This window comes from Sinocyclocheilus anshuiensis, unplaced genomic scaffold, assembly GCF_001515605.1.
Source record: "Sinocyclocheilus anshuiensis isolate Anshui unplaced genomic scaffold, SAMN03320099.WGS_v1.1 scaffold794, whole genome shotgun sequence".
NCBI classification, from domain to species: Eukaryota; Metazoa; Chordata; class Actinopteri; order Cypriniformes; family Cyprinidae; genus Sinocyclocheilus; species Sinocyclocheilus anshuiensis.
Genome location: NW_015547683.1, coordinates 442,422 through 462,030, shown reverse-complemented (window position 1 = coordinate 462,030; position 19,609 = coordinate 442,422). Strand labels below are relative to the sequence as shown.

Below are 19,609 nucleotides of genomic sequence, written 5' to 3'. Positions count from 1 at the left end.
TGCCCTCTGCCAGAAAGTTGTCAATGGGAAGAAGGTTTACCTTCCAACATGACAATGACCCAAAGCACACAGCAAAACTGAGCACACAGTGTTTGAAGGAGAAAAAGGCGAATGTCCTTGCATGGCCTATAGTCAGAGCCCAGACTTAAACCCCACTGAAAATCTGTGGAATGACTTGAAGTCTGCAGTCTGAGCAGTTCTGCAAAGAAGAATGGGAAAATATTGCAAAGTCTAGATGTGCAAAGTTAGACAGTGACAAATCCTAACAGACTAAAGGCTGTAATTAAAGAAAAAGGTGGTTCAACAAAATACTGATACAAGGGGTGATCCTTTTTCCAACTCTGTGATTGTTTTTTCTTGTTTTTTTCTGACATGTTGGTGTTATATCTTTCACTTAGATGTTATAAGTTACACTGAGTAAATACAGTGCAATAAAACAAATTGTGTCCGTCTTCATTTCAGGCTGCAAAGCAACAAAATGTCATTATTTTAAAGGGGAGTGATTCTTTTCTATACCCACTAAATATATATATATATATATATATATATATATATATATATATATGAGTTGAAACTGGTTATAACAAGTTGTATATACAGTACTCGAGCAAATCTCAGTTGCTTGATTGTTATATCATTACAAAATGTAAACTATATTATCACCCAGCTCTAATATGCTAAAAACAATAAGGCATGATATTATAAACATATAACATCATCATTTTTTGTAAGGCTGTTTTGAAACAATGTGTATTTTGAAAAGCTACGAAAGGTACCAGCAGCAGTTGATATCAGGCTAGATTGAGTAAATATAATATATAATCTAGTATAAATCATGTATACCTATGCTTTTTTACAGGCATTCGGCTGCGTAGATCAGAACCGGGATGGAGTTATTAACAAATCTGATCTGAAGGAAACTTATGCACAGCTAGGTATATAAAATGCATTTGCTGGAGAGTTTCAGTATACTTCCATTATACATCTGAAACATCATATAAGCAGACAGCTTTTTAGATAAGCATTGAGTACTATGTTTGTGCAGGAAAGCTGAATGTGAGTGATGAAGAGCTGGAGTCTATGTTAGCAGAGGGAAAAGGGCCCATCAACTTTACTGTCTTCCTCACACTCTTCGGAGAAAAGCTCAATGGTATGACAACTAAACTTTCAAGATCTTAAGGCCTTGATGAATAAGAAAAAAGTCTATAAGGGACTTAATTGGAGGATTTATTACAATTTGTGTAATATTCCTATCTCCAAACAGGCACAGACCCAGAAGAAACCATTCTTGCTGCTTTTAAACTGTTTGACCCGAATGCTACAGGAGTTGTCAATAAGGATGAGTAAGTGTATAAAACAGATTGCGAAAACATTACTGTATTTTTTTAAGAACAATTGATGGATTTTATGTCATTCTGTTTCAGGTTCAGGAGGCTGCTAATGAACCAAGCTGATAAATTCACAGCAGAAGAGGTTAATATTTGCATTTATAAATACTAATTGCATTTAAAAAAAAAATATATATATATATATATATATATATATATATATATCACACATAAAATAAAATGCATAAAAAAATCAATCGATACAGATAATGTTCCTAATCATTCTACTGCTATCACAAACAATGGACTTTTGATAGCCTATATTATCAGGTGCTGTGATAAGAATGTGTACTTTTTACTTTTCACTTGTTATAATGATGTTCTAATCTACTTGATTCTCTTTCAGGTTGACCAGGCTTTTGCAGTGGCTCCAATAGATGTGGCTGGGAATATTGACTATAAATCACTTTGCTACATTATCACGCATGGTGATGAAAAGGAGGAGTCTTGAATAAAGACAAATCTTCCATTTCATTTGAAACTTCCTCAGTTTAGTTCTGTCAGCAATTCTGTTTATGTCAATTCTCATGCATATCAACAGCTTTCATTATTAAAACCTTTGTTTTGCATTTCACAACAAGATTTATTGTTCTGGTAGTTCTAGATATAATAAAGGAGTAATACAAATCTATTGCTTGCTGTCACATGTATTGTACTGTTAGGAGCAGAGCACTACAAGACAACACGTTTCATAACACAAACAACGTTCTTGTATGTTTTTAACAGAAAAAAAAATTATATGATATGAAGGCCAGCTCATTGACTTCACTTTTATATATAATTACATATTTTATCATTGTGCAGAATACATAGCCTACATATTATTGAACTAATACTAAACATAACTAACTGAACATTAGAAAAGGCCATGATGTAAAGATATTTGCTCACTTGTAAATTCTGTCTGTAATTGCTGCCCCCCACAGACAGTTTGTTGAACTGCAATGAGTAACTAGAACTTTGTGAGGCCCTTGAATTCTTGGACTACGAGTGGCACATTTTCTCAAACCTCTAATAAACTTCATGCTCAGTTGCTATGCTTTGTTTAATTATTTTAAATATAGTGAGAATAATGCATTATGTGCAAGAGGGGGGGAAATGATGTTTTAAATATGATAAACTCAAGAGAACTCAACCTTTTCAGAAATGGTCAAGAGATACCAGTATGACTTTCTTACTTCTGTGGAAAACTAACAAAGATTTCTTTAAAAAAATAAATAAATCTGTGTATGTTCTTCAAAATATCAACGTTTGTGTTCAGAACGGAATGCATACAAGCTTGGAATGACTTAAGGTGAGTTAAATGACGACAGAATTTTCATTTTTGATCGGACTACCTAAAGATCCCTAAAGATTCGTTGTTCAAAAAAGTGACCACAGTGTAAAAAACGATTTGTTGGTCACACTTTATTTTAAAGTCCAGTTCTCACTATTAACTAACTATTAACTACGACTTTTGCCTCAGTAAACTCCTAATTACTGCTTATTAATAGTTAGTAAGGTAGTTATTAAGTTTAGGTATTGAGTAGGAATAGGATTAAAGGATGTATGGTCATGCAGAATATGTGCTTTATAAGCACTATTAAACAGCCAATATGCTAGTAATATGCATGCTAATAAGCAACTATTTAATAGTGAGAATTGGTCCCTAAACTAAAGTGTTACCAATTTTTCAAAGTTGTCAATAAAACAAAGATTATGGTTACACTTTATTTTTAAGGACTAGTTCTCACTATTATCTAGTTGCTTATTAGCATGCATATTACTAGCATATTGGCTGTTTAATAGTACTTATGCACATATTAATGCCTTTTTCTTTGTTGCCATATTCTACATCACTTAACCCGACCCGATACCTAAACATAACTATAATACGCAGCAAATTAGCAGTTTATTGAGGGAAAATTTTGGTTAATATGAATATGTGTTCCCTAATCTAAAGTGTTACCAAGATTATTGTAGTACGTTTCACAAGAAAATACCTTTTCAGTCTTTCTACTTTATACACATTTTCATGTTTAATTCATTGTTACTTGTTTCTTTGTAATTAACTGTGAAATTTACTAGCAATTTCTCAGTGACAATTGTTTCTACACCATTTTTTTTCAGTGCATTTGTAAAAACAGCCTGTTAGACTGTATTTTTACTGCTACCATGGCATTATTGATATATATATATATGCCCGGTCCTGCAGATTTGCTTTATACAACATGCTTTATACATAAATAAATAAAATATATAATTGCCATTTTTATACAATTAAAGTGAGTGCTTACCATATTCATAGATTTACATATTGGAATTAACATTATTAAAATAAATAAAATAAATAGTTTCTTTCTTCTTCTGAACACAAAAGAAGATATTTTGATTAAAATATATAAAAATATATATATTTTTAAAAAATCTAATGGAAGACACAGAAGACAATCATACGTGTTCGGAATTACATAATTTTCGTCAATTTAAAAATTGGACACACTTCCCATTACTTTCCTAATGCTCATCTTTCACATTAAAGATTAAACTTATTCAAATTAAACCTCGACACAGCCCAGATTCATTCCACAGAAATATGATATGCAAATAACCTGTGGATTCCGGAAGTGACACAGACGCGCATGTGCAGAAGTGTCAGACGCAGGACTGGAAACTCAGCGCTAATGCCATCATCACCACCCAAACACTAAAAACACGACTCGGCTGACCTGTCAGTTACTTTATTATTTGCCTTTCAGCCATGGGACCTCGACTTAAATTACGAAAACAACACTGCTGGTGCATCTCGACTGGGAATATAACCTGTTTTCCTCCTCAAAGCTCTGCGTGCGGAAAGAAAACAGTCCGCTGAAGTCGTTGAGCGCGAAACAAACCGTGGGCTGGAAAAATGTGATTCAGGAAATTCAGGCGTAGTTTCGCTCGTCCGGTTGTTTACACATTTTTTTTTCGGACGAGGTCTCTGCTTGTATAAAGTACATTTTCAGTGATCGCTGTTGTTTTGGGATCATACTAGCTAACTGGGTTGGATAGTGACACGTTGCGCGCTAAGCTAATTTAGCATTTAACTCGGGTGATTTAGACGCACAGTAATCCGTTTAGAATACGTTGCAGGTTTAAAAGACGCACAAATCTACATACAAAACACGGGAAATACAGTTAAAGTCAACCTGAATGATTTGCTAAAGTCGTGGTGGGACTGTGTAGTTTTGCCTGGCCTGATTTGGGATCAATTAGAGCTGAAGCATCTCGTTAATTTCACGTTTTCTCTTGGGATGACTACTGACGGGTGCAGGAGATGACCTGTAAGTGAGCTAATCAGCCTGCCGTGTGTTAGTAGAGGATCATGATGGCTCAGCAGGAGAACGGACGTCTGTTTGAGGATACTTTGAGTGTGATGACTCTGGGCAGTCAGTTTGATGAGGAGAGCTCTTTCGGATCCGACTCTGAAATCAACGGCTTCACCAGCTCGAGACAAACTGACAAGTATGGATTCATCGGAGGAGCCCAGCAGTATTCTTCCGAATCGTAAGTGCACTGGTTTGCCAGGCTATTCGGTGGATCCCACCCGATCCCGTCTGTGTTGCTTGGTTTTGGGTGATCGAGGTCACGTGATGAAGCGTGGAACAAAATACTGCATGTTTGGACTTTGATGGGTGTGTGAGTAACGTTAGTAGGAAAGCATTTGAAAGTAACAGTTTAGATTCGTGACACACTTAAACAGAAGCAAACAAAACAAAAATGTGTGAATGAATTACTGTTGCTTAACCCATTTAATGCCATACTATATGAATTTATTATATATGTATGAAGGCCTATATATTATTAATTATATAGCCCAATGCAAAAAAAGAACGGCATCTCTTCAAAACGTTAGTTAAATAATACTTTATTCCTTATTCCTTATTATTTAGCCTTTTAATTAGACCATTTAAATTTAATAATAATAATAGTAATATAGACATATACACTACTAGTCAATTTTTTAAAGTCTCTTGTTTTTTTCTCTTATGATATTCTCTTATGCTCAGAAAGGCTGCATTTATTTGATAAAAAAATACAGTAAAAAGTAATATTTTGATACAGTTTAAAAAAAAATATATTTAATATCTAACCTATTGTTTGTGTGTATAGTGAATTAATTTTACAATTATTAGTACAAAAGAACAGTTTGTAAAAAATGTAAAATAATAATTTTAATATCTATGTTCTATTTTGTGTGTGAAAATATATAAATTATTGCATTTTAAAATATATAAAATTATTATAATTGTATTGTAAATTAATGTATACAGTAAAAAAACAGAAATATTGTGAATTTATTTTCTTTGTAAAATAACTGTTTTCAGTTTTAATATCTGTTTTCTGTTGTATGCGCATGTATACGTTTATATAATTATATGTACTGTATACAGCTCATGTCATGTGACTGTTTGCACCAGCCATGGCAAATGTTCACATGAAATTAGTAATTGAACTGTAATTTTGCTTAATACAAAAGCGCCACAATTCCTCCCTTTAAAAAATGATAAATGGGAGGTTGACTGGTCAAACTAAAACAAAATCAAAACATAGCATGCAACCATGTATCTTAAACTCACCAAGATTAACTAGTCTATTTTCAGTCTATTTTCTGTTTTATGTAACTCGTTGAACCTGTTTTGACAGGTGTATGAAACTGACAGTTTTCTTTTCATTGAAAAAGGGGGTTAAAAAGTTCTATGTTAGTTTTCATTGATGTGGTTTGAATGGAGTGTCAGGGCGTTTCATCCTCACTTGTTTTGCAGCCAGTTGCAGTCCTGATAAAGCTTCCTGTCTTTTATCAGCGAGGCATCTGCCCCAGGTTGGCGTCTTAATTAACACACTGTAGTCTACAGAGAAGAACACATTCATGTTGTTTACAGATATGCCTGGATTTAGGATTGTCACCACTCCATTGTGAAGAATAACGGTTTTAAACAGTAGCCTGGGATGGCAGCAGGGCTGGCTATTCGTTGTGAATTGTTAAAGAGCATGGAATAGATGAGTAAGTGATAGTTGTCCCTCTGTACTGAGTGTACAGCCGCTTTCCGTTTCCTGTGGTTTATGGGAGTGCTGGTGCCCTGAGGTTACACCGTCCCAACTACTGGAGAGAGAGCGGCCCCAAACTGAACTCTCATGAAAACGGTTTTAGTTTCCTCTGTTTTTGGTCAAAATTGCTCTGGAAAATGAAAAGGAAGTAAAACCTGCAAGTTGTAGCTTAATAGCAAAAATATTTAAAGAAACATTGCTTTCAGATAAAATTTCTAGTGGTTAGGATCGGTATCTAAGTAAAGGGGAAGCTAGCTGGTGGTAGGTGTGCTGGCAAACTGCTATTTAAATGTCTCGGCCACAAGCTGAATGGTTCAAATTTGAATAGGGGAAACACAAAAGGGAAAGATAACAGGCCTGTTCATCATCTTTGCAGTAGCCTTAGGCAAAGTAGTTCACCACAGGTCAAATTAGTCAGGATGAAAATGTCTAATCATCTACTGAGTGGCTATTTACATTAGTCATGAAATTTTAATTATTCTGCCCTAATTTTTAAAAAATATATAATTAAGCTTTTTTCAGTATCTAATTGCTCTCCTTCATAAGTTTTATGTCAGTAAGATTACAGCTCTTATGCTCACCAAGGCTGCATTTATTTGATTGAAATAAAACCAGCAGTGCTGTGAAATATTATTACAATTTCAAATAAATATTTTCTGTTTTAGTGTATTGTAAATTGTAATTTATTCCTGTGATGAAAAGCTGAATTTTCAGCGTCATTTCTCCAGTCTTCAGTTTCACGTGATCCTTCAGAAATCATTCTAATATGATGATTTGATGCTTAAGAAACATTATTATTATCAATGTTGAAAATAGTTGTGCTGTTTAATGGTTTTGTGGAAACTGTGATAGATTTTTAATGGTTCTTCGATGAATAGAAAGATTAAAATAACAGCTTTTGTTTGAAACGGTAATCTTTTGTAACATTATAAATGTCTTTACTCTCACTTTTGATCAGTCGAATGCATCATTGCTGAACAATAGTATGACTTTCTTTGAAAAAAAGGTAAATAAATAAAATAAACAAATTAATTAATTCAATTTAAATAAAAAATAAATACTCTTACTGACCCCAAACATTTGACCAGTAGTGTGTGAAAAACGGTTTCACGGTTTGTTCATGCCTCTCTTATTATGACTTACCAAACGCAGGTGTGATTGGGGAACTCGTATTGAAACTCATATAACATGATTTCTGTGCATTGTTTATGCTTTGCATATATAAGTTACCTTTAATACAGTAAAGTACATCATATAAAATATATGGAAACTTCAAAAAAACTTAGCAGCTGTCCATACTCATGGTTTGTAAGAATCTTATTTGAGATATCTTATTAGTTACTATAGTATTATAACATTATATAATGTTGTTGTTGTTTGTAATCTTGATGTTGAATAAATGTCCCAGTATCTTTCTTTCTTTCTTTCTTCTTTTTTGTTGTAGTTGTGATAGTTAAGTATCTATATGAAGGGCTTAAATGTGATGAGTGACATGTAGGCCTGTCGCAATAATCAATATATCAACATATTGCGCAATATATGTACATGACCTCAATAATTTTTGGTGATGCAACGCGCAATATATGTACATGACCTCAATAATTTTAGGTGACGCAATATATCACCCATTATATTTACTTAAAAATTAATTTCACCATGTTTTGTATATTCCACTTGTGCCTGTGTCTTTTGCAGCTTCTCGTACATAACGTGGTGTAGTCATGAGGTGCTAGTTCACATTTTAAAAATGCTTCTACAAACAAAGTTTCCTCTGCAGATAGGGGTGTGCGATATATATCGTCTGCGATAATATCGTAATGAAAATGTTTATTTACTATTTATTCAGGTTTTTTAAGGTATCTAATATTTTGATACTTAATTTCTATGATCTAAATGTTCTTAAATATTTAAAGTTTATTGTCATTTGGAAGTGTGTATGCCTTCTTGCATTATTATGCTGTTACATTATGATTATATATTCAGTGGCATAAAATGGTCTTTAAAATGTCAATAATATTGCTTATTGCAATTATTTCCGGGGCAATATATCGCACAACAAAAAGTTGTTATCGTGACAGGCCTAGTGACATGTTCTTTTTTTGATGTAGTATGTTTTTGTTTTATAGCTGACTCAAAAAGAAAAATTTTGTTATCATTTACTCCTTCTCATATCCAAACCCTTATGACTTAATTTCTTTCTTTCATGGAACATAAAAGGAGAAGTTAAAGGGTTAGTACACCCAAAAATGAAAATTCTGTCATTAATTACTCACCCTTGTGTTGTTCCAAACCCGTAAGACCTTCGTTCATCTTCGGAACACAATTAAAAATATTTTTAGACCAAAGTGACGCAGTAGAGACAAAAATGTGGAATAAAGTCGTTATTTTTGTTTTCTTTGCGCAAAAAAGTATTCTCGTAGCTTCGTAACTTTACAGTTGAACCACTGATGTCACACGGACTACTTTGTCGATCATCTTGGTACTTTTCTGGACCTTGAACGTGGTAGTTACCTTGCTGTCTATGGGAGGGTCAGAGAGCCCTCAGATTTAATAAAAAATATCTTAAATTGTGTTCCGAAGATGAACGTAATTTTACGTAACGTAAGAGTAATTAATGACATAATTTTCATTTTTGGGTGAACTAACCCTTTAAGCAGAATGTTTCCCCAGCTATTTTCCATACAGCAGTAGTGTAAAGATTAGAGAAGTAAACGGTTGTGAGATGTGCCGTATTGTAATCGGTTATGAGAATTGTGAGAACTAATAACATTTGGCATCTCCTTTTATAAGGAAAATGTGGAGTTCTTATTCTTTTTTCTCTCTTACACAGGGCTCAAGAAGTGCCTCTGGAAGTGTTGAGGCACAGGGAAGCCAAATGGTTGGATATGCTGAACCACTGGGACAAATGGATCAGTAAAAGGTTCAAGAAGGTAGGAGCCACAATTAGGGTTGTGACAGTGAGGAAATTTTCCCACCAATTAATCGACGTGTGACAACACCGGTAATACCGGTATCACCGCGGGGCAGGGGGCGTTCCCTCTTTTTCTCGCTTTCCTTCACTTTTAAATAGCTTGTAAAAGCAGCGTGCTCATTTTACTTTCACTTTCAAATTAGGGATGCTCCGATCTGCCTTTTTCGCCTCCTATACCGATTCCGATACCTAGGGTTCGGTATTGGCCGATACCGATCCGATACCACTGAAGTTTTTAGAATTTATATATCTCAGTGTGTGGAACTGATAATCATTCTTTCACAATCTACTAGATACAGACTACTTCATTATAAAGAAAAATAAAATAAACAATAAATATGAAAAAGAACTGTAAATGTATGGTTTTGCTAGTACTTATGTGTATTTAAATGTCTGAAACCTAAAATAAGTATTATATGGTTGAAAACAATTAATATTTGTGATAATATGACAAGCGCTCAGCGTGCCCGATCTGGCTCTGCACCAGGCAAAGCGCGAAGCGGATTTAAATTCAGCGGTTGATGAAGTGACGCACTGAAAGTTCTAATCACACCGGTGTGATCGTATGCGTTAAAGGGTTAAGCTATCATATGGCTATCATATGGCTTCAGAAGTAACACAGAATAATTCGCACAATCGAAAAAAAAAATCTCGGATTTAGATCGGCCCTCTCTGGCCGATACTCGATCCGAGAAAAATGGCACTATCGGAGCCAATACCCGATATGAATATCGGATCAGCGCATCCCTATTTCAAATAGCGGCAGTTCGGCATAAAACGAATGTTTAAAAAAACTTCCAAAATCAACTTAGATAAACGGCAAAAGTCAACAGGCTTTTCAAAATGAAAAACAGGCGCTTTTGCATTTAGTTTCGAAACTAAATCATCCGGCATCGTCTTTTCTGTCTCACCTCACTCTTCTTGTCAGTAAGCTCGCCTCACTCTCCTCACTGGATAAATGAAATCTGATCTGTGATGCGACTGTCGTTTGGCACGCTGCATTGAGTAGCCGCGTTCAGTTTTTTAATTGTAGTGTCTGTTCTTTTACTGAACTAAATGATTTTTATTACTACAAAAAATTAAAACGATGGTGGGGGTCGGTGCCGCGGTGGGCAAGTGACGTAACCGGTGTTGCGGCTTAACACCGGTATCACCGTCAGCACCGTCTATCTTTTCTTCCCCTTCTCGTTTTTCCTCTCATTGACTTGCTCAGACAGTCCCACTGCTGCTTGAATTAATTAAAAACCTCAGCAGAATGACACCAATACACAATTGTTCCAACAATGGATAATATCACATCAGCTTTCCTTATATGGTCTTTAGTGATGTGTGTATCTATTAGTCTGAGTGTTCACCTCTGTTTTTCTCTTAAGCTTTATAAAGCTTTCACTGGGAGTGAGGCCTCTTCAGGTAAAGACAACAGAAGAGTTTTGCCAAAGGATTTCTTAACAGTCTTTGATGGCCTTTATGTTTGCATGCCTGTGTAACTGTGTGTGCTCGTCCTTGTGTCACACAGAGCTTGAAAGCAATGACACGCAATTGTGGGGTTGGGAATTGAGAACCGGTTCTTACTGAAACCAGATGAATTTCATGACATTTTCATGGCGAATCCAGAATAATGTTACCTTTTTGGTAAAATAATCAAGATATAGACATTACTATATTCTATCTCTCTTTCTATCTATGTATCTATCTATCTATCTATCTATCTATCTGTCTGTCTGTCTATCTGTATCTATTACTATTACTGAATATGAGATCCCATACAAAATAAAAAAAAATTAATGAATGCAGGATATATCTCTACTGTTACGGTTATTGGCTGATATTAGAGATTTTTTTAAAAAACTGATTCATATTGACACATTATATATTTAACTGCATGCTCATTTTCACCTATTTACCTTTACTGTCAATTTTACGTTTGCTTAAAGCCACCCAAAAATGAAAATTACCCCATGATTTACTCACCCTCAAGCCATCCTAGGTGTAAATGACTTCTTCTTTAAGAAGAATATTAAGTTAAATATTAAAAAATGTCCTGGCTCTTCCAAGCTTTATAATGGATGGATGCACTTTATTTTGCTTCAAAATCTCGACCTCCATTCACTGCCATTTTAAAGCTTGGAAGAGCCAGGACATTTTTTTTAAATAACTCCGACTGTATTCGTCTGAAAGAATAAAGTCATATACACCTAGGATGGCTTGAGGGTGAGTAAATCACGAGGTAATTTTCATTTTTGGGTGAACTATTATTAACCTTTAAAGTAAAAAAACAAAACAAATTTAATAACGCTATTAAATGTAATCTGTAGCTTACATTCAAAAATGAATGTCTTTTTTTCATACTGTACATCCTATTTATATATCCTTTGAAGTAATGCAAAGACAATAAACAGAAAATGCATCTTTCTGTTGGTTCTTGCCATTATTAGTCACATGTAATAACAAAACCAGTGCAGCCAGTGTTGTGTGACAAGAATCTTTAGGGAACCCAAATCATCACGTAGAATCAGAACCAGCATAGTTAAAATGTTAAATCATAAAGTGGCTTTTGTGTTAAAGGGAAACTGACATATTTGTGTCAATTAACCATTTGAAAATGATGTCTGGATTACCTGTTTTGTGTAATCACAGTGAACGCATGCTGATCCCTGCTTATCTGAAAATTTCCCCATCCGTGTGTGACGTTCAGACCTCTGTCACCCACAGGTGCGACTGCGATGTCAGAAAGGAATCCCACCTTCGTTGCGAGGCAGAGCCTGGCTCTACCTGTCAGGCGGAAAAGTGAAAAGAGAACAAAACAGCCGAAAGTTCGAGGTAAGACAGGCATTCACATGATTATAGCTGATTTGAGGAGGTCACTCTAGAGGTTGTTGTATCATTATGCATTTCTTACTGTAATGCTTCTCAAACTTAAAGTTGTGGCCCCACTATTTTTCTACACGTGTTAAACCTGTGCAGCGTTCCCTGTGCTTAAACTAATGCATGTTTATGACTGTGAGATGAACCTGTGTTTGTGTCGTTGTTAAATAGGAGTTGGACAGCATGGATGGAGACCCTAAGTGGGTTGATGTGATAGAAAGAGATCTACACAGACAGTTCCCCTTCCATGAGATGTTTGTGTCCCGAGGAGGTCATGGGTTAGTCAACACAATTTCATATACATATATTTGTACGTACATTTTTGATCTATTTTATTTCTGTCTGACTGATCTATTTTATTTGTCTGTCTGTTTGAGCAGGCAGCAGGACCTGTTCCGGGTGTTGAAGGCTTACACCCTGTACAGACCGGATGAGGGTTACTGCCAGGCTCAGGCTCCTATAGCAGCAGTGCTTCTGATGCACATGCCTGCTGAGGTACAGTGCATTATAAAGTTGTTTGCAATGCTTATTCTAGTGCACATTCTCATTAGAAACAGCTATAATGCTTACTTGATTGATTAAGTGATGATTGAAATTATAAATTTTTGTTTGTTTTATTGGTGTATGTGTACTCAGGATGCATTTTGGGGGCTGGTTCAGATTTGTGAGAAGTACCTCCCTGGATATTACAGCGCAGGCCTGGTAAGACCTCTAAATGTTACTTGCTATATGAGAAATAAATGTAACTACTTAACAAATCTAATCCAAAAAGGGGAAACAGGAAGTGCTTGTGAGATCTAGGTGACATTATGTGTAAAAGTTCATTATCTATTGCCTGATGACATTAGGAAGGTCCTGCATTTTCCAACCATGTAATAAAACATTTGAATGATGAGCATTGTGAACGAAGATCAACTGTTATGAACTTCATACTAGTAGGTAATTGAAAGCTTATCTGGGTTCCTCACACACGTTCACGGGTTCATAGTTTGCATTCTATTCATAGCATTCATATCTGAAGTTCCCGTTTTCAATCTGCAAGCATTGAGTCATGTTTCCTGAGACAAAAAAATATGTTGTAGGTGCCAGTAAAATTAAAACAAAGCTTTTTTTTGTTTTTGCTCAAAGGTGATGTGTCACGAATGTTGGGTAGTAAATTAAATAGCTGTTGGCAAAATTGCAATCGCGATTTGAGACGTTGCGGTTTGCTAATCGCAAAGCCTGCGATGTGGACGCGCTATTACTCTGTTCCAGAGCATATGCATGACTGCCAGCCTTGAGTTGCAGTCTTACTTGCCCTGGGCAAGAGTGAGTGCACCTCCGTTCTCCCCAATCAGCACTGCTCTAGCTAACTGCGCCCACCATTAAAAAAAAACAACAACAAACAAACAGAAAGCGGGAGAGAGAGCGTGTGTGTGATTATGGCGTCTACAGGGTCAGATCGATAGTTAGGCAAATTAATACTAAAGAAAAACTTATGTAATATGAGAATACTTCGGCTTCGAAATGACAGACACCAAACAAAAAAGGTAACGTTAATTTGCAAGAGCTGTGTCACAACACATCAAGAGCTCCCTTATCGGTTCTGCTTTCAGTACTGGAGAGTAAAAGATACATTCCTAGATGTTTTTATTAGTACATATACGTTATCTTGCACGTTTTATCTCCCCAACAGATTCTAATTTGAGAGAAGTTTATAATGCTTGTTCGCTATTCCCAATTCAGAAGACTGCACACACAGCCTGTGTCTCTGAATGCTTCTCATACTCGCTCCTCTCTGCCGCGTCTCACAGAGGAGCCGTTTAAACTTGCCGCACACACGCAGCCTGTCTCGTAATGCTCGTTTATACTCGCACGCGTCTCTGCACCGCAAGTCTCCACGAGCGCATCTGGCAATATGGACGAGGCTAGATGCACACACGCAACCTGTGTCAACTCGCGCCTGGCTCCAAATTTAAAACAAGTGTAAATTCAGTCTTTAACTGCTAATTTCACTTGGATGAAATGAAACATTCAGCACATCTGTTCAATTCCACTTTGTTCTTAAAATCCCAAATACTTAAAAATGAACAAATCAGCCTCTGTAACCTATGTAATACTTTAATAATTGACTAAAGTAATACAGTTCTTTATTTACACAAAATAAACTAATCTTTCCTGTGAAATTCAGTAATTAAGTAAATTCTGTAAAACAATAGAACCCCTCCCAAAACACAATAGAAAATTTAATGGATTTAAGGGTAAATATAATGGGAATTATATTGGTTTAATGTAAACTATAATGGTGTCTACTGGCATTTGATGGATTCTATTGGTGGGATGTAATCTGGCAGATGGCAACCAATAGAACAACAGTAATTCCTACTGGAATAATGCCCAAAACAAAAAGGAATTTTGTAATGGTTTAATGGAACCTATAAGAATTTCTGTGATGGTTTCTATTGTTTTTTTCAGTGCTGCACACTGAAGCTGAAGCTTGACTTTGCAAAATTAAAATCGCAATCACATTATCTGTCAAAAAAAATTGCAATTAGATATTTTCCCCAAATCGCACAGCCCTAGCTCCAAGACAAAGAAAAAGACCCCACCGTCCTTATGCCAGTGTTGTTTGTGTTGTAGGAGGCCATACAGTTGGATGGAGAGATCTTAAATGCGTTATTAAAGCGCGTATGCCCTCCTGCATATCGCCACCTTGAGAAACACAAGATAGAGCCCATCCTCTACATGACGGAGTGGTTCATGTGTGCATTTTCCAGAACTCTACCCTGGTCGTCTGTTCTCAGAGTGTGGGACATGTTCCTGTGTGATGGTGAGATTCACTTATACGCATATTACCACACATGCAGGTTTGTCTTTTTCTTTCTGACTGCATGTTCTTTGCTGTTACTATAGGAGTGAAGATAATGTTCCGTGTTGGACTGGTGTTGCTGAAATGCATGCTGGGATCTCGTGAGAAACTGAAGGCTTGTCCTGGTCAGTATGAGACTATGGAGCTTCTCAGGGCCCTGGAGCCACGATACTTGCAGGAGGGGTTTCTCATACATCAGGTATCACACATTCTCATTCTGTTGTACTGCATGTGGGTTTTGAGTAGATTTGATTGATATACCCTGTTTTTGTTTGTTTGTTTGTTTTTTAAAGTGATGTAGATCCCAATTATTTTTTTACATTTGTGTATAATAGCTGATATGTAGAATCAGTATTTAATAATTGTTTTATTGATGCTTATTTGGCACATTAGTAGCTAAATAATAATACAAATAAAACTCCAGTTTTATGATTTTTTTTTTCAATAATAATCATCATACACGCTCATTCAAAAGTTTGGGGTTATTACGATATTTTAAATACTTTTATTTTGCTTATGCTGACCAAGGCTGCATTTATTTTGATCGTAAATACAGTAAAATATTTTTGCAATTGTTTTCAATTTGAATATATTTTAAAATGTAATTTATTCCTATGATGATCAACTGAATTTTCAGCATCATTACTCCAGTCTTCAGTGTCACATGATCCTTCAGAAATCATCCTGATTTGCTGCTCAAGAAACATTTCTTATTATTTTCAACATAGTGATGTGTTGCTTAATATTTTTGTGGAAAATGTGATACCCTTTTTTCAGGATTAGATGATGAATGGAAAGTTAAAAAGAACAGCATTTACTTGAAATATAAATCTTTTGTAACATAAATATTTTTACTGTCATTTTAAGAATAAAAGTATACATTTCTTTACAAAAAAAGAAGAAGAAAAAATCTTACAGACCCCAAACTTTTCAACAAAAGTGTGCATAAAATAATTTTAGTTTGAAAAACGACTTTACATAAATATAAAGATCCTTGTTAAACTAAAGGATTACTAAATAATCAAATCTTTATACACCAATATAATGGCAAGAGTTTTACCGTTTTGTTGTGGATTTTGTTGTCACTAATATTACAAATAGGCTACAAAGAATTAAATAAATCTTCCTGTTGGGTTTTAAATGCAAATCAAACCAAATCTAACTTTAGCTTATGCTAGTTTAGCTTACAGTATGTCTGAATTTCATCATTTTATTAACATGAACAATGACTTAAATGTGTTGCTCAACCTTTAAACACTCCTGTTAACAGTTTTTGGGGTGCTATTCTTCAAAGACCCAACAGGTTTTATTGTCATGTGGGAACTTTCACTCATTGATGCATTTTATTTGCATCATGTAAAAAACATTTATGAGCATGACATTGCTGTTGAGTGTAGTCAAAACAACAAGGATAGACATTGATGAGTATGAAGCTTATCTTCTGCACATGCAGGTATTAGAGCTGCCCATATCTGCTCGGGACGTCGAGCGAGAGCACCGCATGCAGCTCAAGCGCTGGCGGAAAACTCACGGCGAGCTCAGCTACAAGTCCCCTCCCAGAATGCACGGCACTCGGGCCATCATGTCTGCAGAGCCACACACCCGCCAAGACCTCCGCCAGAAGCCCACCATCGTCGTCCACTATCCGGTGCCCTCAGACACTAAATCCGAATTCGCTCGCGTCAAGAAGAGAAGCACTATCCGAAAAGCCTCCAATCCCACACTGGACATCCCAAACCCATATGCCCTGCCAACAGACCCCAAACCAGCCTCTCTTAATAATCAAACACAAGAGACAACCTCAAACAATCAGTCCAACCATCCTCCTCCATCACTACAGCAATCCCTCCTCACTACACCCGAAAAGACACCTTCTGATCCACCAGCCTCTGTCGTCCCACCCCCACATCCACCTCAACCACCCCAAACCCAACCGTCTGCAAATCTCTCTCGCACACCACCACCTCCCCAACCTTCACCAAAACCCAAACCCGCACATCCGACTGAAATCCCTCACTCCTCCAACCCTGCAGTCACCATCCAACCACTTTCTCTGCCTAAAGACTCAAGCAACACCAACAACTCAGCCCAGCTGACAGATCCTCCACCCACTACAGACTCCACTCCGCTTCTTCCAGAAGACACACCTGTGAATGGCAACTCAGTCGCTGCTCCCAGAGTTCCTGTTTTACAGATCTCATGTGAGAGTGTGGGTTCAGAGGACACGTACCTGTAGCTCTCCAGGTCAGCATTCAGGGAGAAAACAGTATTGGGAACCAGCATTATGCATGAGAACAAGATGGGAGGAAAAACTATGAATGTATTTAGATTTTCTTTGGGTGAAAAGAAAATCTGGGTGGTTTTGGAGGTGACAAGGATCCTTGCCGTCAGTATCTTGCGCCCATCAGTGTGAAGAATTCAGGAATATATAAAGCTTAATGACAAGGATTAAATGACTTAAAGACCTCCACGACTTCATTTTGGTGTTCATGCACACAAACCTCCTTTTTTCTCTGTGCTGGTCCATAATTGACTCCACAGTCTCTGTGTTACAATGTTAAAAAAATCAGACTATTAGATCTTCCATTATTCCTCAATCATAAGCAGAAAAGACTTCATAATCAAATATGTTTGGCTAGTAATTGTGTTATTCGCTGCTTACCAATATTAGGTCACTTTGCAAGACTTGATAATGTATGACTCTCCAGTCTTAACAGTTTTACATTTACTTACAACTGCCACTATTAAACTTTTTTTTTTTTCACTAAATCGTTTAATGTATAACTGTCATAATAAGCGCAAAGGAGCATTTCTTGTTTCAACATAATGTCTGTTACCAGTAGCTACATATACACTCACATCTGAGTGAAATTTAAAAAAAATATATATATTTTTGAAGATAATCTTTCTTAGAAGCAATTTAAGTGGAAGCATCCTTATTAAACTTTACTCTGTGAAAAACATTTTATCTTTAGGTGTATGAAAGCTTGACACTGGGGCAGTACCTTTCAAATTACAAATTTGTACCATTAAAAGGTGCATATTAGTACCTTTGAGAACCATTTCGGTTTAAATAAGGTACAAATTTGTCCAATTAAGGATGCTTCTCCAGTGACAAGCTGTACATTTTTTCACACTTTTTTGTGTTTTTTGTTTAAAAACACTCTTGTGATTTATAAACCACATAGCAAAAAAAAAAAAAAGCCTATTTCTTGTGTGTTAACATTGGAATCACAAACATAGTTGATGTGATGTTGAAATGATGTTGGAGTGTCTCTTTAACATATCTGATGTATTTATTTTGTTGCTGACATGAGAAACTGAAGACCGTAAACCTATTTCATCTCCAGCCACCAGGTGGCGCACGTTCCATAGAAATGATTCGGTAAGTCTGCTCAAATGTCAGAGATGTTAACCTGTTACATTGGGAATGTAGTTACTTGTACAGTCATCTGTGAAGAGAGGTTTGTTACAAAACAGCTAAAAGTGCTGTTTTTGGTCATAGACGTGATTACATGTTATTGGGGGAGTCGTTTTTATTTGCGTTACATTTTAATAAGATTTGAGAGATTCTAATCTGTTATATTTTCAGATGCATTTTATAATTTGAGATTATGGGAGCACTGTTTGATTTTTTTATTTTATATATATATATATATATATAAATGCTTACAAATTACTTTGGCAAAAACTTTGATTTCTATGACTAATATATAATCAATTCTCAACAACTGACTTGTCAACTGACCTTTATGTAGATTTTGTACAAATAAAAGCACTTATAATAAGATCATGTGAATGTGTTCTTGTATTTTACGCACAGGACGAAGGCACCGTTTCCCACTGGGTCACAGGATGTGTCTGTTTTCTGTCACTGCTGTGCTTCAATTATCGTAAGGAAAGCCATCAAAGAGGCTGGTGTAAACTGAAACCTTAATGCTCTGGGTCATCTGCGATGGCCTGTGCTAAGTATCAAATTAGAGAGCGCCTTACTTTTTTTCTGTCGGAGGTCTAAACCCATGTCTCTGGTCACAAATTACCAGTGACGACTGCTTGCCTGAGGTCAAACAACTTTACACAAACTGCTGCTTTAATGCTGCTGATCAGTTTAATGCATACTCTCAAATTAGTCATTTATTCCTGTGATGCAAAGCTGCATTTTCAGCATCGGTGCTCCAGTCTTCAGTCTCACATGATCCTTCAGAAATCATTCTATGCTGATTTACTGCTCAAAGAAAAAGAAAAAAAAATCATCCATCAATTAAGGTGACTGTTCAAAATTATAATACAATTAAATGTGTTTAAGAGAATTACAAGACTGCTGTTTTACAAAATATGATAATGAATGGTAAACATACACATTTTCATTATTAAAAGAAACAAAATGCTCGCTGGAGAGATGTTTATTTTATAGTTTATAGTTTACAGTAACCTACTATATTCAGTTTTATGCTTCTACTGATTTGGTGC

At 35.9% G+C, this 19,609-nt stretch overlaps 2 protein-coding genes across 3 annotated transcripts in view; both read left to right on the top strand.

Annotated features, from left to right (window-relative positions):
- myl7 (myosin, light chain 7, regulatory) overlaps positions 1-1,839 on the top strand; it is a 3,860-nt gene extending 2,021 nt beyond the window's left edge. The window contains exons 3-7 of the mRNA XM_016505681.1: positions 860-935; positions 1,046-1,150; positions 1,265-1,343; positions 1,425-1,473; positions 1,735-1,839. Of these exons, the coding sequence (XP_016361167.1) occupies positions 860-935; positions 1,046-1,150; positions 1,265-1,343; positions 1,425-1,473; positions 1,735-1,839 (414 nt within the window). The remainder of the gene's footprint in view (positions 1-859; positions 936-1,045; positions 1,151-1,264; positions 1,344-1,424; positions 1,474-1,734) is intronic.
- Positions 1,840-4,015: 2,176 nt separating this feature from the next.
- Positions 4,016-18,290, top strand: tbc1d10aa (TBC1 domain family, member 10Aa). Of its 2 annotated transcripts, none has more exons than XM_016505722.1 (9): positions 4,016-4,913; positions 9,286-9,385; positions 12,139-12,246; positions 12,463-12,569; positions 12,672-12,786; positions 12,928-12,993; positions 14,911-15,100; positions 15,184-15,338; positions 16,593-18,290. In XM_016505722.1, exons 1-9 carry the CDS (start codon positions 4,732-4,734, stop codon positions 17,373-17,375), a joined length of 1,806 nt encoding a protein of 601 aa, XP_016361208.1. In that variant the 5' UTR covers positions 4,016-4,731; the 3' UTR covers positions 17,376-18,290. The 2 variants fall into 2 exon arrangements, with proteins under 2 accessions (XP_016361208.1, XP_016361209.1); XM_016505723.1 differs by lacking the exon at positions 4,016-4,913 and adding an exon at positions 4,976-5,041.
- The last annotated feature ends 1,319 nt before the right edge of the window (positions 18,291-19,609 follow it).

Coding starts and splice junctions, on each gene's coding strand:
- tbc1d10aa (XM_016505722.1), top strand. CDS start 4,732: ATGATGGCTCAGCAGGAGAACGGACGTCTGTTTGAGGATACTTTGAGT. Junction 12,994..14,910: donor GATATTACAGCGCAGGCCTG/GTAAGACCTCTA, acceptor TTTGTGTTGTAG/GAGGCCATACAGTTGGATGG. Junction 15,101..15,183: donor GGACATGTTCCTGTGTGATG/GTGAGATTCACT, acceptor CTGTTACTATAG/GAGTGAAGATAATGTTCCGT.